At 36.2% G+C, this 13,303-nt stretch overlaps 3 protein-coding genes across 3 annotated transcripts; 1 reads left to right on the top strand and 2 right to left on the bottom strand.

Annotated features, from left to right (window-relative positions):
• The first annotated feature begins 5,503 nt into the window (after positions 1–5,503).
• si:ch211-176l24.4 (uncharacterized) lies at positions 5,504–10,892 on the top strand. Its single transcript, XM_056251030.1, has 3 exons — positions 5,504–5,681; positions 5,932–5,984; positions 9,892–10,892. The coding sequence occupies exon 3, from the start codon at positions 9,897–9,899 to the stop codon at positions 10,890–10,892; it is 996 nt and encodes a 331-aa protein (XP_056107005.1). The 5' UTR covers positions 5,504–5,681; positions 5,932–5,984; positions 9,892–9,896.
• Positions 10,893–10,974: 82 nt separating this feature from the next.
• LOC130085322 (phosphatidylinositol N-acetylglucosaminyltransferase subunit Y) lies at positions 10,975–11,366 on the bottom strand. Its single transcript, XM_056251036.1, has one exon. The coding sequence runs from the start codon at positions 11,364–11,366 to the stop codon at positions 11,151–11,153; it is 216 nt and encodes a 71-aa protein (XP_056107011.1). The 3' UTR covers positions 10,975–11,150.
• A 29-nt stretch (positions 11,367–11,395) lies between these two features.
• On the bottom strand, positions 11,396–12,983 carry LOC130085321 (UPF0434 protein Mmar10_2939-like). Its single transcript, XM_056251035.1, has 2 exons — positions 12,681–12,983; positions 11,396–11,537 (listed from the first exon to the last, which is right to left on the bottom strand). The coding sequence occupies exons 1-2, from the start codon at positions 12,878–12,880 to the stop codon at positions 11,396–11,398; spliced, it is 342 nt and encodes a 113-aa protein (XP_056107010.1). The 5' UTR covers positions 12,881–12,983.
• Positions 12,984–13,303: the final 320 nt, after the last annotated feature.

Below are 13,303 nucleotides of genomic sequence, written 5' to 3'. Positions count from 1 at the left end.
TTCTCTTCAATCTATATGCCTACAGCTTCATGACTTCAGAAAAAATGGGGTATGACGACAGGGAGCAGGCAGTCTGATGACACACGAGGCAATAAGCATCTCCTGAGTCTGTGAATTAGAGAGTGCAGGGGAGATCATCACCCAATATATGTGTATTAATGCAATAACCAATAAAGTGCATGTAAGCTGTATCCAATACTGCTTATTCTGAAGATGCCCACTGCATCTCATGCATTGCACCTGTCGGTGAGAGTACTGTTTCATCCTCTGGCATTCTGCAAAACAAACTTCACAGGTGGCAAGCAATTAAAGTTGTTTACATACCATATTTGCTAGATTTATGGCTGACAAGGCCCTAAATCTTGGAGATGGTTGACCTGGTCCTGGTCTTTTGCGGGACTGATATGGCCCGAAGTGGGCATGGCCTATTTAGATGACACCCGCCAAACAAATAGACCTTTGACCTTTGCATGGGATCCCTAGCACAGTCCTAACAATCTTAAGCAGTATTTAGACCCTTTAAAGGCAGGAGGGGGGACCTTTCAACCTGAGAACTGTAGTTCTCATTACCTCATGCTTTATCAATGCAGATCATGTCATCGGCAGTGTGTGTTACCACTACACATGATTATTCAGGAGAATTCAGGGGGAGAATATCAAGTCACCTAAGGACACCCAATGCAATCATTCCACAGGTGTAAAAGCCATTTCCTCGAGACACAGTGAATTGAATCTATATTAGGTGCCACCATGTGGCTATTTTTGTTTTTTTCTCAAGGTTTATTAAGTGGCAAAATGTTTATTACATGGGCTGACTTGAAAACAACATCTAACGACTAAAATGAATGGCATCTGACAACAGGTGAAATATTCAAAAGGGTGTATTTGAAATACTGGTTCTAAAGATAGTTAAAGATCTTGTTATTTTATAAAATCTAATTTGTGTAATATGTTTTTATAGTGATTTTAACAGTTTTCTGATGTAGCACATAAAAAAATCAAATGCAACAATATTTTCTTTTCATAGAACAAATTTTAAAATGTTTAAAAGACTAGTGTAAGAGCAGAGCAGAACAGAAAAGAATAGAACACAGAATAGAATAGAACACAGAATAGAATAGAATAGAATAGAATAGAATAGAATAGAATAGAATAGAATAGAATAGAATAGAATAGAATAGAATAGAATAGAGACAGGGCTAGCGTGTATTTCTGTATTTACAGCTAACGGTATAAACAGAATGTATGGCTACAATGTATTATAACCAATGAAAATAAAACCATACTACTCTAAGAATGTGCAGTATGCAATGCAATACACAGAACAAATGATAAATAAATCAAATAAAAATCACAATAAATAAAAGAAAAAATATAGCTGCGAGCAGCGATTACGGGCCCAAGCCGGTGGCACCGCAACCCCGGTGCCTTTAGTTACCTAAAGGCACCGGGGTGGCGGTACCACCGGCTTTGGCCCTTCATCGCTGCTCGCAGCTATATTTATATATATATATATATATATATATATATATATATATATATATATATATATATATATATATATATATATATATATATATATATATATATATATAAAGCCGGTGGCACCGCCACCCTGGTGCCTTTAGGGTTATTGTGCACGACGTGCAAAAACGTAACCCTGCTTTGACTGTCGAAAAGAAGTGTGCTGTAGAGCTTGTATCAGTGTGGGCTCTGCAAAAGTGTGCATTGAGGGCACATATCAACCACAAAGTATGCGAGAGCAACCTTCTGAAAGGTCAGGTCTACATCCAGGTCTACATCTGCCGTGTGTTTACATCATAGTAGTGAAGTTTGAAGCAATCAGGTGATTTCAAAGCTTTTTGAAAGTGACAGACTTCCTGCTGCCAGTTGGTGGCGCTATAACCGGGGTGGCGGTGCCGCCGGCTTTGGCCCTTTCATCGCTGCTCGCAGCTATATTTATATATATACACACACAAACACACACACACACACACACACATATATATATATATATATATATATATATATATATATATACATAAATATATATATATTGTTTTTTTAAGAGACAAGACAGAATATTACTTGCCTGATCTGATTAGAAAAATAGTGTTTGTGTGTGTGTGTGTGTGTGTGTGTGTGTGTGTGTGTGTGTGTGTGTGTGTGTGTGTTTGTGTGTGTGTGTGTGTGTGTGGCGTAATTGAACAATGTAGACATAAAAACATACTCCGTCCTTTTGTTCATACAGGACATTATTCAAACTGCAAAGTGTTTACTTATATTTGTGTACACTTGCAATAAAACACAACATTGTGCTTTTGTCAAGCTATAAACTCTTGTCAAACTGTAAACTACAACTGTCACCCAACCAAAATCTCTTACACACACACACACACACACAGTTTAAAAGCAAAAAATATCAAACAATCCTATTTAAAAACAGTCTGTGGGAGCCATCTTTTGGACATTCATCATATCGCATTGGTTTTCATTTCTTGTCATCAAACAGAGCCCTAATCTGTTTATTTTTTCAGTTACACATTCTACATTGATTAAAAAAGAAAAATCAAATGTGTTTTTATTTTATACAGAAATAAATAATCTATCATTCAGATGAGAATAAAGTTAGTGTTAGTTCAAATTTTAAGGAAAACAAATATATGATCTGAAATATAGCACATTCATTTAAAATTCATTCAGGTTCAATTACCAAACATACAATCTTAATGTAATTTAAAGCAAACAATACATTTAAAATATATGGGTTGTATGACTATTTTTTAATATAAAAAGATATATATCCAAAAAGACAAGGCCTAAAGTTTAACAAGGGTTAAACTCTTATCACTGTAACAGACACAATCACACACACAATCACACACACACACACACAAGTCAAATCACTTACATTTTACATGCAATATTGACTTTTTTTCTGTTTCAGCAGCGAAAATAGTTAAACAAAGATCACAGCAGAACCATCGCGCATCTCACAGCAACGCGTTCTCATTACTGAATGATTCAGCATTTTGAACGAATCGGTTGACTCAAAGATTCAATGACCAATCAATCCATAAACATCTATCTCATTCATGAATGACTCAGTCGTTCAAACGAATGAATCAATGACTCGCTCATTAAGACGGTCGCCTGGCGACACCTAATGACGGTTTAGTGTTATGTTTAAAAGTATCATTCTTTCCAACGATTGTTAATTAACTCATATTTGAAACATAAGCTATATTTATATATATACATACATATACACACACATACACAAAAATAAAATAAAAACACATTTGAAACGTGTTTGCTTACTAAATTGTGAGCTGAACGAAAGTTGCAGCAAATATCAGCAACAGGAGTCAAATTTCATTAATCACGAGAGTGAAGAGCTGACTGAAAAGATGATGACGGAATAGGCTATTTTATGTAAAAACGCCTATTTAAGCGAATCTGTCATTGTACTCTTTTATTGTTGTGTTTTCCGTGAAAAATAATAGACTATTGAACTCACAATTCAAGCAATTTAATTTCTACTTCCATAGGAATTCATTCGAGCGCCACCATTTCAATGTCTGTGCGGACGTCCATATTATACTTTCGCTTTCAAGTTAGTGTTTTTAAACCCCCCCCAGCGGGAGGTTTACACAATTGGTTTACACAATCACACGTTGATTAACCGGTGGGAAAATATTCCCATAGTAACATCCCTAATATATAAATATTTATAAATTCAATAGGCCTACCTGATTTTGAACACAAGAGGGCAGTATAGCACTATATATGATTTGGATTATTATTATTTTTGACTAAACAACCATTCTGGCTGTTTTTAAACTTAAAAATAATTCTTAAATTGAAAAAAAGGAATAAAATGGGTTTAGTTCTAATATTTGTATAATTTTATATAAAAATAAATGGTGTATAATTACATTTTAGAAAGATATGAGACATGCCCTGATTCTTTTTTTGACATTACTTGAATCCCTCAACCATAGCAAAACCGTTTGAGATATTCAATATCTGTTCACAATTTAGCATCTTCAATGTATTTTCATCATGTTGAAAAAGTTTGGCATGAATAAAATAAACTACTTAGGAGGAGTAGCTAAAAACTCAGAATCTGAAATCCACATTCAAACCAAAATATCTGACTTCCTGTTGGTCGTAGCTAATTACGGTAAATTAGAAAGTTGTCCGGCTCGAAGAGTACAATATACATATCGAGTTTTGTTACTGTAGATAAAACTAACCCCCCCACTTTTGTCAAAAGCATTTAGAAAGTGACACACTTCCTGCTGCCAGTTGGTGGCGCTATAACTTTGACTCACAATAGTCACATCCATGTGATCGGCCTCTTACAGCGATCACACTGCTGAAGTTTCATCAAGATCAGTTAATGTATGCAGAAGTTATAACGCACTTCTTGTTTGTTGTTTCTCGCCATAAATTCGTTTCCTCGCCACGGCCAAACCGTTCGAGATATCAAAAATCCCCTCGCAAACTTTCATCCTCAATGTCTTGACTTCATGCTGACCGAGTTTCGTGCCGTTTGTTTGAATTCTCTAGGAGGAGTATTTCACATTCCATTGCGTGTGTTTTACCAACAACCCTAAATAGCCGACTTCCTGTTGGGCTGGGGTAAAAAGTAAGAGTGTGAAGTATATATGAAACGAGGAGATCTACATGTGTACCGAGTTTCATATTATTACATGCAAGCGTGTTTGATTTATGTACCATGTTTTCGGACCCCGTTCCAGGGGGCGCTGTCGAGCCCCCCTGCCACGCCCGGGTACCATCTTCAGCCCGGCCCTGATGGCCGCGGGTTCTGACATGTGTGCAAAGTTTCAGGAGTTTTTGAGCATGTTAAGGCCTCCAAAAGTGTCCAAAAGGTAGCAGAAAAATAATAATAATAATAATAATAATAATAATAATAAATAATCCTAAGGAAAACAATAGGGCCTTCGCCCTTTGGGCTTGGGCCCTAATAAATGTATTTTAAAAGATTCTTGGAAGAACTGAATCCAAATTTATGTCGTTTCTTATACGAATAAACCTTGAACTTTGTGACCTTTTCTAAAGAAGTGACGCTGACTGAGTCAACCTTACGTGCCTAAAGACATTAGTAGCACATTTAATGCACGTTCACATGCGATATTGCCATTGGACCGTAAAAAGACTGGCAGTAAAAATCATTTTAGCTGCTGTTTGATGACGCCATAGACCACGGAAGCCATTTCTTACAAGAAAAGCTACAAAAAGCGCCCTTTATGTGAGAAAGGGATTTCTTCAGCAGTGAAAATAGTTGCCTGACAAACCGAGTGACGCACAGAGAAGTGATGCTTATTCATGAATGGACTGAAGATATAAAGGTTACGTAGCTCTTCGTCTCACAGCAACGGTGTGATTTATGAAATGGCACATTTTCAGGACACTCTAGGCTATTGTGAACAGTTTTTTATGTCTTTCTTCTTCAGTGTTTTTTATACGTCGTTTTTACAAGATCATTTTGTTTAACAATGATTTTGTTAAGTTTTTCGAATTTATTTAATAAAATCGGAGCATGCTGTTGATAGATGCTGTCAATGCTTACTGAGCATGCGCAGTGGCGCACTGCACTGAAACAGTAATTGGCGGAAAAATATGAGAGTGTATTTTCTTTATTGACAAAACAGGTAAGTACATGACAGTTTTCCTGTTGATTTTGGACCAAAACAAAAAAAGTACATTAAATACGTTTTAAATTGACTGCAATGTCAAATATTTAGTCGCTAAGGAGGAGCAGTTGAACAAGTTGCTTCCAGTAACAATGTTTCCGAAAATCTGTGGAAAATGACGTCGCGTTACATTGTAGAAGTCAACTTTAGCTACAGTGTTTCTCATGTTTTACAAATGTAAACACAATAATTCCCTTGTACTTTTAAGGTCCATCTCTCTGAGAGAAAAGGTGACCAGCTGAAACCTCAGAAGCCTGTCAGGTAAGAGGTATACACGATTTGGCACATAGGCTATTTGATCAAATTTGCAGAGGTGGACAAAGTAACCTACACAACTTCCTTACTTGAGTGAAAGTACAGATGACTGGTCAAATATTACTCCGTTAGAAGTAAAAGTTGTAAAGACCGATTTTTAATTAAGTAAAAGTACAGAAGTACTCGTTTTTAAAAGTACTTAAGCATCAAGTAAATGTCAATGCATTTTTATTATTGTTGCATTGTTATACGTACCGTATGCCTCTGAATCTATGCCTGCCTACCTACCCTCATATCAATATCACATTAAGCTATTGTGCTCCAAAACAATGACAAAATTCGCATTTAGAAGACCAAACCCAACGTTGAAAATGAAAATCAGGTTGTTGTCAGAATTCAATGACAGATTGACGTTAATCTCCAACGTTGGACAGACGTAGCCTATTATGGTTGAAAATGAAAATCGGGTTGACATCAGAAACCAACATCAGTCGGGTTCTGACGTCAACCCGACTTTCATTTCCAACCAAAATGCAACCCCTGCAACCAAAATCATCCCCTGACTGACGTTACTACTTTCTACTCAAGGACCTTGACAGAAATGTAATGGAGTAACAATTACAAGATTTGTCTTTCAAATGCAGTGAAGTTAAAGTAAAAAGTTTCCAGAAAAAATAACTCGGGTAAAGTACAGATACTCAAAAAGTGTACTTAAGTATACTCAAGTAAATGTACTTTGTTACTGTCCACCTCTGCAAATTTGATTCCATACAATTGAATTAAATGCACATTATCATATCAACAGATGTTATTGGGGGGAAATAGGACAAATAGGACACATTACTTTAATGAAGCATGTGAGTATTCACTAACAATTATACTAGAACTTGGTAGAGCATTCATGTTTTTACATCAGGTTACATGGTGGTTTATGGTAACACTTTACAATAAGGTCAAATCCGTTAATGTTGGTTATTGCATGAACTAACATGAACTAACAATGAGAAATACATTGGTTATAGCATTTATTAATCTGTTAACTTCAGTTGAAAATACAACTGTTAATTTTTCATATTAGCTCAGGTCCATTAACTAATATTAACAGACACATCTTTCGATTTTAATAATGTATTGGTAAATGGAGAGGTGTGAATACTACCTGAAAACCAAATTTGAGTAAAGATACAGATACCTTACAGCAAAAATTCAAATACTACTTGAGTAAAAGTAAGGATTAAGCCAGGATTAGTTCAATTAAGTAGCTTTTAAAAAACAATCCTTAGAAAAAAACATTACCGGTGTGCATCTTGAGACAAAACAATGGCACTGACATATTTTAAGAGATATCAGTTGCTTTCAGTTAAAAAAGCTCAAACATGCATTTTAGTCTGGGACTAGGCTTAAGCCTATAGTCTGTGAAACCGGGGGTTAATGTTTCTGATTTTAACAGTACTTAAGAATTTTTCTCGTACTGAATGTAGGCTCAAAGATGCACTGCAATATTGCAATAAATCAAGGTCGACACAACAGCTTCTTAAAGGGATTGTTCACCCAAAAAATTTAAATGTTGTCATTATTTACTCATCCCTCAAGTTGTTCCAAACCTGTATGAATTCTTCCTTTTGTTGAACACAAAAGAAGATATTTTAAAGAATGTTAGTAATCAAACAGTTGACAAAAACCATTGACTACCATAGTAGGAAAAAATACTATGGAAGTCAATGGGGTACATCAACTGTCTGGTTACCAACATTCATCTGTGATTCACACACCTGCTAATGCAGTCATATTCATGTAAAGTACCTCCCTTGTTGACAAGTTTGGGTGAGGAAGCTCAAAACGCATATGGCGATATCACTTCTTTTGTAGCAGAAATAAACTGCTGCAGAAAACATAAGGTGGTATGCAAAATGTAACAAGTCATTGCATTACTCGTCACAAATGTTTTGGAATAAAGAGTGCATATACTTATTAAAAAATGTAGTCAAGTGGAGAGTAAAAGTTGCTAAATCTTTGATACTCAGTAAAACTACAAAGTAGCCAAAAAAGATACTTAAGTAGTAACAACTTACATTTACTCAAATTCTTTAAACTACTGAGTAAATGCTGAAATTAACATTTATGAACTAAGATTAATAAATGCTTTAGAAGTATTTTTCATTGTTAGTTCATGTCAACTAATGCAGTTAACTAATGGTAACAAATGGAACCTGATTGTAAAGTATTAGCGGTTTATTGCACCAGGCATATAGAGCATGTATGTACAGTATATAGAGATAGATATGTAATTACATATACAATTACATATTTATATTTATACAGTTGTATATACGTTCACATCTGTACATAGGGATTCTACGGAGCCCCTAAAGGGACATGGTGGTGGAAAAAATTTGGGATGGGAGAAAAAAATATCTTTAAAATCTTTTGCGTTCCCCCGAGAAATTTTTGCGTCTTCTCGCAAAACATTTGCGTTCCCTCGCTAAGGTATTTGCGTTCTCTCCCAAAACCTGTTGTGAGCTTGGACAAACACTTCCTGTTTAATGTCCCACTGGCAGTGTTTCAGACAGCTCCGGACTCAAATATAAAGAAATGCAAGCAGTGCTTAGTTCAAAGAGTTCAGTAAAGTTGGCAATATATTCACAGATTCAAACTTCTCGGATCAATAACTCGTGAGCTAAACGTTGTTAAAACACAAATGACACCTATTTCCAATCATAGTAACATAGACAACAAGCTACAACCCAATTTTCCTCAAAACGAGCTATATAATATAAATCGATCTCTATGAGCAGGCGGCTGAGAGACAAGTCCGAAGGGACCGTCTGCAAAGTGCAAAACCCAAATAATGTTACTACAAAAATAGTCATTAACTTCAATATTACACACTGTAGAGTCACCAAATTCAGTTTACATATCAATGGTCTCCTACTGGTCATACTACAACACTTATTTTGATAAAATGTGCTTTTGCACATTTTATATTATGAAAAATATTCAATAACTTCACTGTAACACATCAGATTCAGTTTACACATCACTGCTCTCCTGCTGGGTATACAACACTTTTGGCAAGTAATAGCACATACAAAATAAGCAGGCCTATTCTTTACACAAACTATGTTGGTACGCAGCTAACATACTAGTTACAACCATAGCTTTTGCATGGTAATTTGCTTACTGAATTTGATGGTATTTCACTGAAGTTATTGAATATTTTTTCTAATAACAGTGAAGTTATTGATTTTGTTTCATAGTAAATAATCATAAAACTTTTTCTTTTTTTATCAAACTAAGTGTTGTAGTATAACCACCAGGAGAGCAGTGATGTGTGAACTGAATTTGGTGAAAGTACAGTGTGTTACAGTGAAGTTATCGCATATTTTAATGATATAAAATGTGCAAAAGGATTTTGCACTTTGCAGACGGTCCCTTCGGACTTGTTTCTCAGAGAGATCAATTTATCAATTTATAGCTCGTTTTAATGAAATTTGGGTTGTAGCTCGTTGTCTACGTTACTATGATTGGAAATAGGTGTAATTTGTGTTTTAACAATGTTAAGCTCACGAGTTATTGATCAGGAAAGTTTGAATCTTTGAATATATTGACAACTTTACTGAACTCCTTGAACTAAGCACTGCTCGCATTTCTTTATATTTGAGTTCAAGTCCAAACACTGAAACGCTCCATTGTTAATGTACGGAGCTGCCTGCGGGACATTAAACAGGAAGTATTTGTCCGAGCTCACAACAGATTTTGCAAGAGAATGCAAACGTTTTGAAAAATATTTCTCCTCCCATCCCAATTTTTTGTATTTTTGTGCACACTTCTAAATCTAATTCTGATGCATTGCATCTTTCTAAATTTTGGTCAAATAACCCCGGTTCTTTATTGTTACTCTCTGATTTTGTAGAGGAAATGGCTTCGTTCCCAACAAAGAGGATTTTTCCTATTGTTGAAAATGCTTTTAAAGCATCCAAGAAGCATAAAAACAAGAAAGTGAAGAAAGAAAAAAAGGATAAGAGCAAAACCAAGTGTGTGCCCAGCTTCTTGTTGCATGATGGCTGCTGTGAGACAGATTTTACTCAAAAGCAAGAGACTAAGAAAAGAAAAAAGGCAAGGAAGAAAAACAAACACGAGGAAGACTTCCAGAAACCTAAAATCAAAAAACAGCCCAACAAACCCGAAGATACGCACCAACTTCAGCCCATTATCTTCATCTCCCCTGATCAGGAGACAAAACAACAACATTCAACTGAGAACGAGAGTCATCGAAGAGTGAAAGAGATAGGGAAGATTAAAAAGAGAGTCATCTTCAACTTGCCAACTGAGAAAAACCAACCTGCAAGGAACTACAATGAACATGGAAAGAAGCAGATTGTGGGCGAAAGCAGCTTGGAGTCCAGTACAGCTGAAGAAATGAACAGCCAAGATCTGTTTATCACACAGAAATCATTCTTGGATCCATATGTGGAGATCTCCAGCAGCTCAAGCTGCAATGAAGCCACTATTGTGAAGGCACCAGAGAAGAGTTCAAGTAGGTCAACAGCTGAAGCGACCACTCAAACCGAGAACTTCTTTACCTTCCCAGCGCTCTCCAGCTCTCTCAGGTTTCAGCAGCAGAACACGGCCATGTGCTCGGAGGAACCGGTGGACCTGAGCTTGCCGAACAGAACAAGACGAATGCACAGGGCAAAACATCCCGCAAATCCACCCAAGCTGAAGATATCAGACACGTCGAGTGAAGATGGTGATGCGGGATCCAAGAGCAAAGGTGATCTGCTCCAGCTGAAAGTCGTCCAGACTCGCTTGAACGAGTCTTTCTTTTTTAAGGTGAAGGGCGAAGATTCACCAAAGCCCATGTGCCCTTTGATGAAGTTCACGGAAAGCGTTGAGAAAAGAGGGAAGAAGTGAAATCGTTCCAAGCTAAAATGTTACAGATTCGTGATGGGGGAAAAAGTAGAGTTCTGTGCACATTCAAACTAAGACACAAAGCTTTGGCATTTGCAGTTTTATTCTGTATTTTTACATTGTTCGCTTTGATGTTAACATCCAGTTAAATGTTCCTGTATATGAATCTTCAATGTCTATTGTTTACAAGCAAACATTGTTCACAAAAATGCATAACATTAAAATAGTCTCATGTTGCGTGGGAAAAAAGGAAACTACAGTCTAATTGTGTCGAAATAATTTGATTCCCATCCACTTCCAAAGGTGAAAGAAAACATACACAGGAATAGTTACTGGCAGCAGCAGACTGTAGAAACACACACTGCTTGCACTCGTGCAGCCTTGTGGGAAATTGTCATCCACCGTCGCCGAGTAAAACAGTCCAGTCAAGGATATCAGCGGCACAAGAACAGTTACAGTAGACAGGGAGAAAAACATTGTGGCAGAAAACTATTTGCTTTCTAAACTCAAGATTCAGTGGAGTTTTCAGTTGTTTCGGTGGCATGGATCATTCGTGCATCTTGTGGGATCATGTTAGGAATACCATCAATGATAGGATATGCGATGCCAAGCTCTTCGTTTATTAATTCATTGCTCCTTTCGTCATACCTAGAAAAAAATCAGAAGCAAATACATGTATTAGTATTACAGTTAATGATGATATGAACATCCCTTTTGCAAATTTACCACATTAAACAAAGTTAATGACAAAATACAGTTATTATAAAACATAATAAATTATAATGGGATCTCCTTCATATAAAGAAGGCTGCTTTCACAAATATTATGAATTATGATATGAAATAATATCTGTACCATTTGTGTCTCTTTTCTTTGGAAGGTGCAATTAATTGAAGAAATAAATTAATTTTAAAATAATAATTCAATTCACATGTATTTGTATAGTGCTTTTCACAATACACAACATTCACATTAGAATTTAGACTGATCTGTTATCAGAGGTTACTGTCTAAGTTATGTATTTAAGAAATGTACATATACAAAATCACGGCAACATGACATCATGACTTTGCGTAAACATACACGCCACTTTCAATTCAAGTGGCGTGTTATCTATACGCATTTTGAAATATCCGCGTGTATGTCCACGCCGAAATCTTTTGCGTGTATGTCTACGCCATTAAATGTCCGAGTGATTCCGCGTGTATGTCTACGCCGTTAAATGTCCGAGCGAAACGAAGCAAAATCTATATCTACATCTGTGGAGCGATATTTCTTTTCCTAGGATGGTAGGAGAAGACTCATAAATGGTATTAACCCCAGTGACGGGTAGGTTTAGGGACGGGGTTGGGGTAGGTCATATATTTATATATGCATAATACAGTAATATAACGTTAAGTCAAAGGCGTTGATAAACACGCTGAAAAGCGATTATGCGTGTTGATAGCACGCCAAAAATGGAAATACGAATTGGCGTGTCATACATACGCCATTTCATGAGATCAGTCTGATCACGGTTAGCGAAAAGGGTATTAATTTAAACAATGTAATAATTTAATACAGAAACAATTAGCTCGTTGAAGTAATGAATACTTGTTTAAATAAATGATCAATATTTAGTTATAAGCATTATATCATAAAAAAATAAATAGTCATTGTAATGTTATATCTGCCATGTTAAAAGTTCGCAAGGAAAATTATCAACCGGTGGTATATAACATCAGCACTGCAATTAAACCCCTATGATAACTAGCATTACATAATACTATTATGCATGGTAAAAAATCATACCTCAAGGGTTTTTTGGACAGTGGACACACAAGAAACTCGAGGAGGGACACATCAAACGCCTGACTCTCACTGCCCTTCACTCCATCACTCCGACTCCTCTGTTGTCCTCGAATCTTCACAAGACGCAAGAGTGTCTGGGCGCTCACAGGTCTCTGCACGCTAAAAACTCCAGTGGCAAGTGTCCTTAATACATGAGACATATCCTAAGAGAGATGAATGCTGGAAAATTAAACTTGTTTTCCCCGTTTGACAGATGCCAACAGTGAACCGGAAGCGCTAAACTTGGCGCGTCTGTAAACGTGTCCCCTGATCTTTTGCATTGGTGAGAGGTTCCGATGACAAAACGTTAACCAGATTAGTTCTAAATTTCATACAAGATATAATAATAATTCAGTTGGCATTGAGCCCTTATTTTGATTTAGAGCAGACACAATTAACAATAATTGTGAAATAATGCTATTGTTATACAGTTTTTTCCATCACGTTTATTATTAATAATAACTGCACTGATCAATGTAATATTAAAAAATATAACGATAAACGTAAATGAATAATCTAAACTCTAAAAAGGCTTCTACTACTACTACTACTACTTATGCAGTTGGCAGTGAACCATTAATTGA

The sequence above is a fragment of the Rhinichthys klamathensis genome, unplaced genomic scaffold (assembly GCF_029890125.1).
Source record: "Rhinichthys klamathensis goyatoka isolate OS25496 unplaced genomic scaffold, OSU_Roscu_1.1 h1tg000076l_1, whole genome shotgun sequence".
Taxonomy (NCBI): Eukaryota; Metazoa; Chordata; class Actinopteri; order Cypriniformes; family Leuciscidae; genus Rhinichthys; species Rhinichthys klamathensis.
Note: the sequence above shows the minus strand (reverse complement) of the source record. Positions and strands in the feature narration are given on the sequence as shown.

Coding starts and splice junctions, on each gene's coding strand:
- LOC130085322 (XM_056251036.1), bottom strand. CDS start 11,366: ATGTTTTTCTCCCTGTCTACTGTAACTGTTCTTGTGCCGCTGATATCC.
- si:ch211-176l24.4 (XM_056251030.1), top strand. CDS start 9,897: ATGGCTTCGTTCCCAACAAAGAGGATTTTTCCTATTGTTGAAAATGCT.
- LOC130085321 (XM_056251035.1), bottom strand. CDS start 12,880: ATGTCTCATGTATTAAGGACACTTGCCACTGGAGTTTTTAGCGTGCAG. Junction 11,538..12,680: donor CTGTCCAAAAAACCCTTGAG/GTATGATTTTTT, acceptor ATTTTTTTCTAG/GTATGACGAAAGGAGCAATG.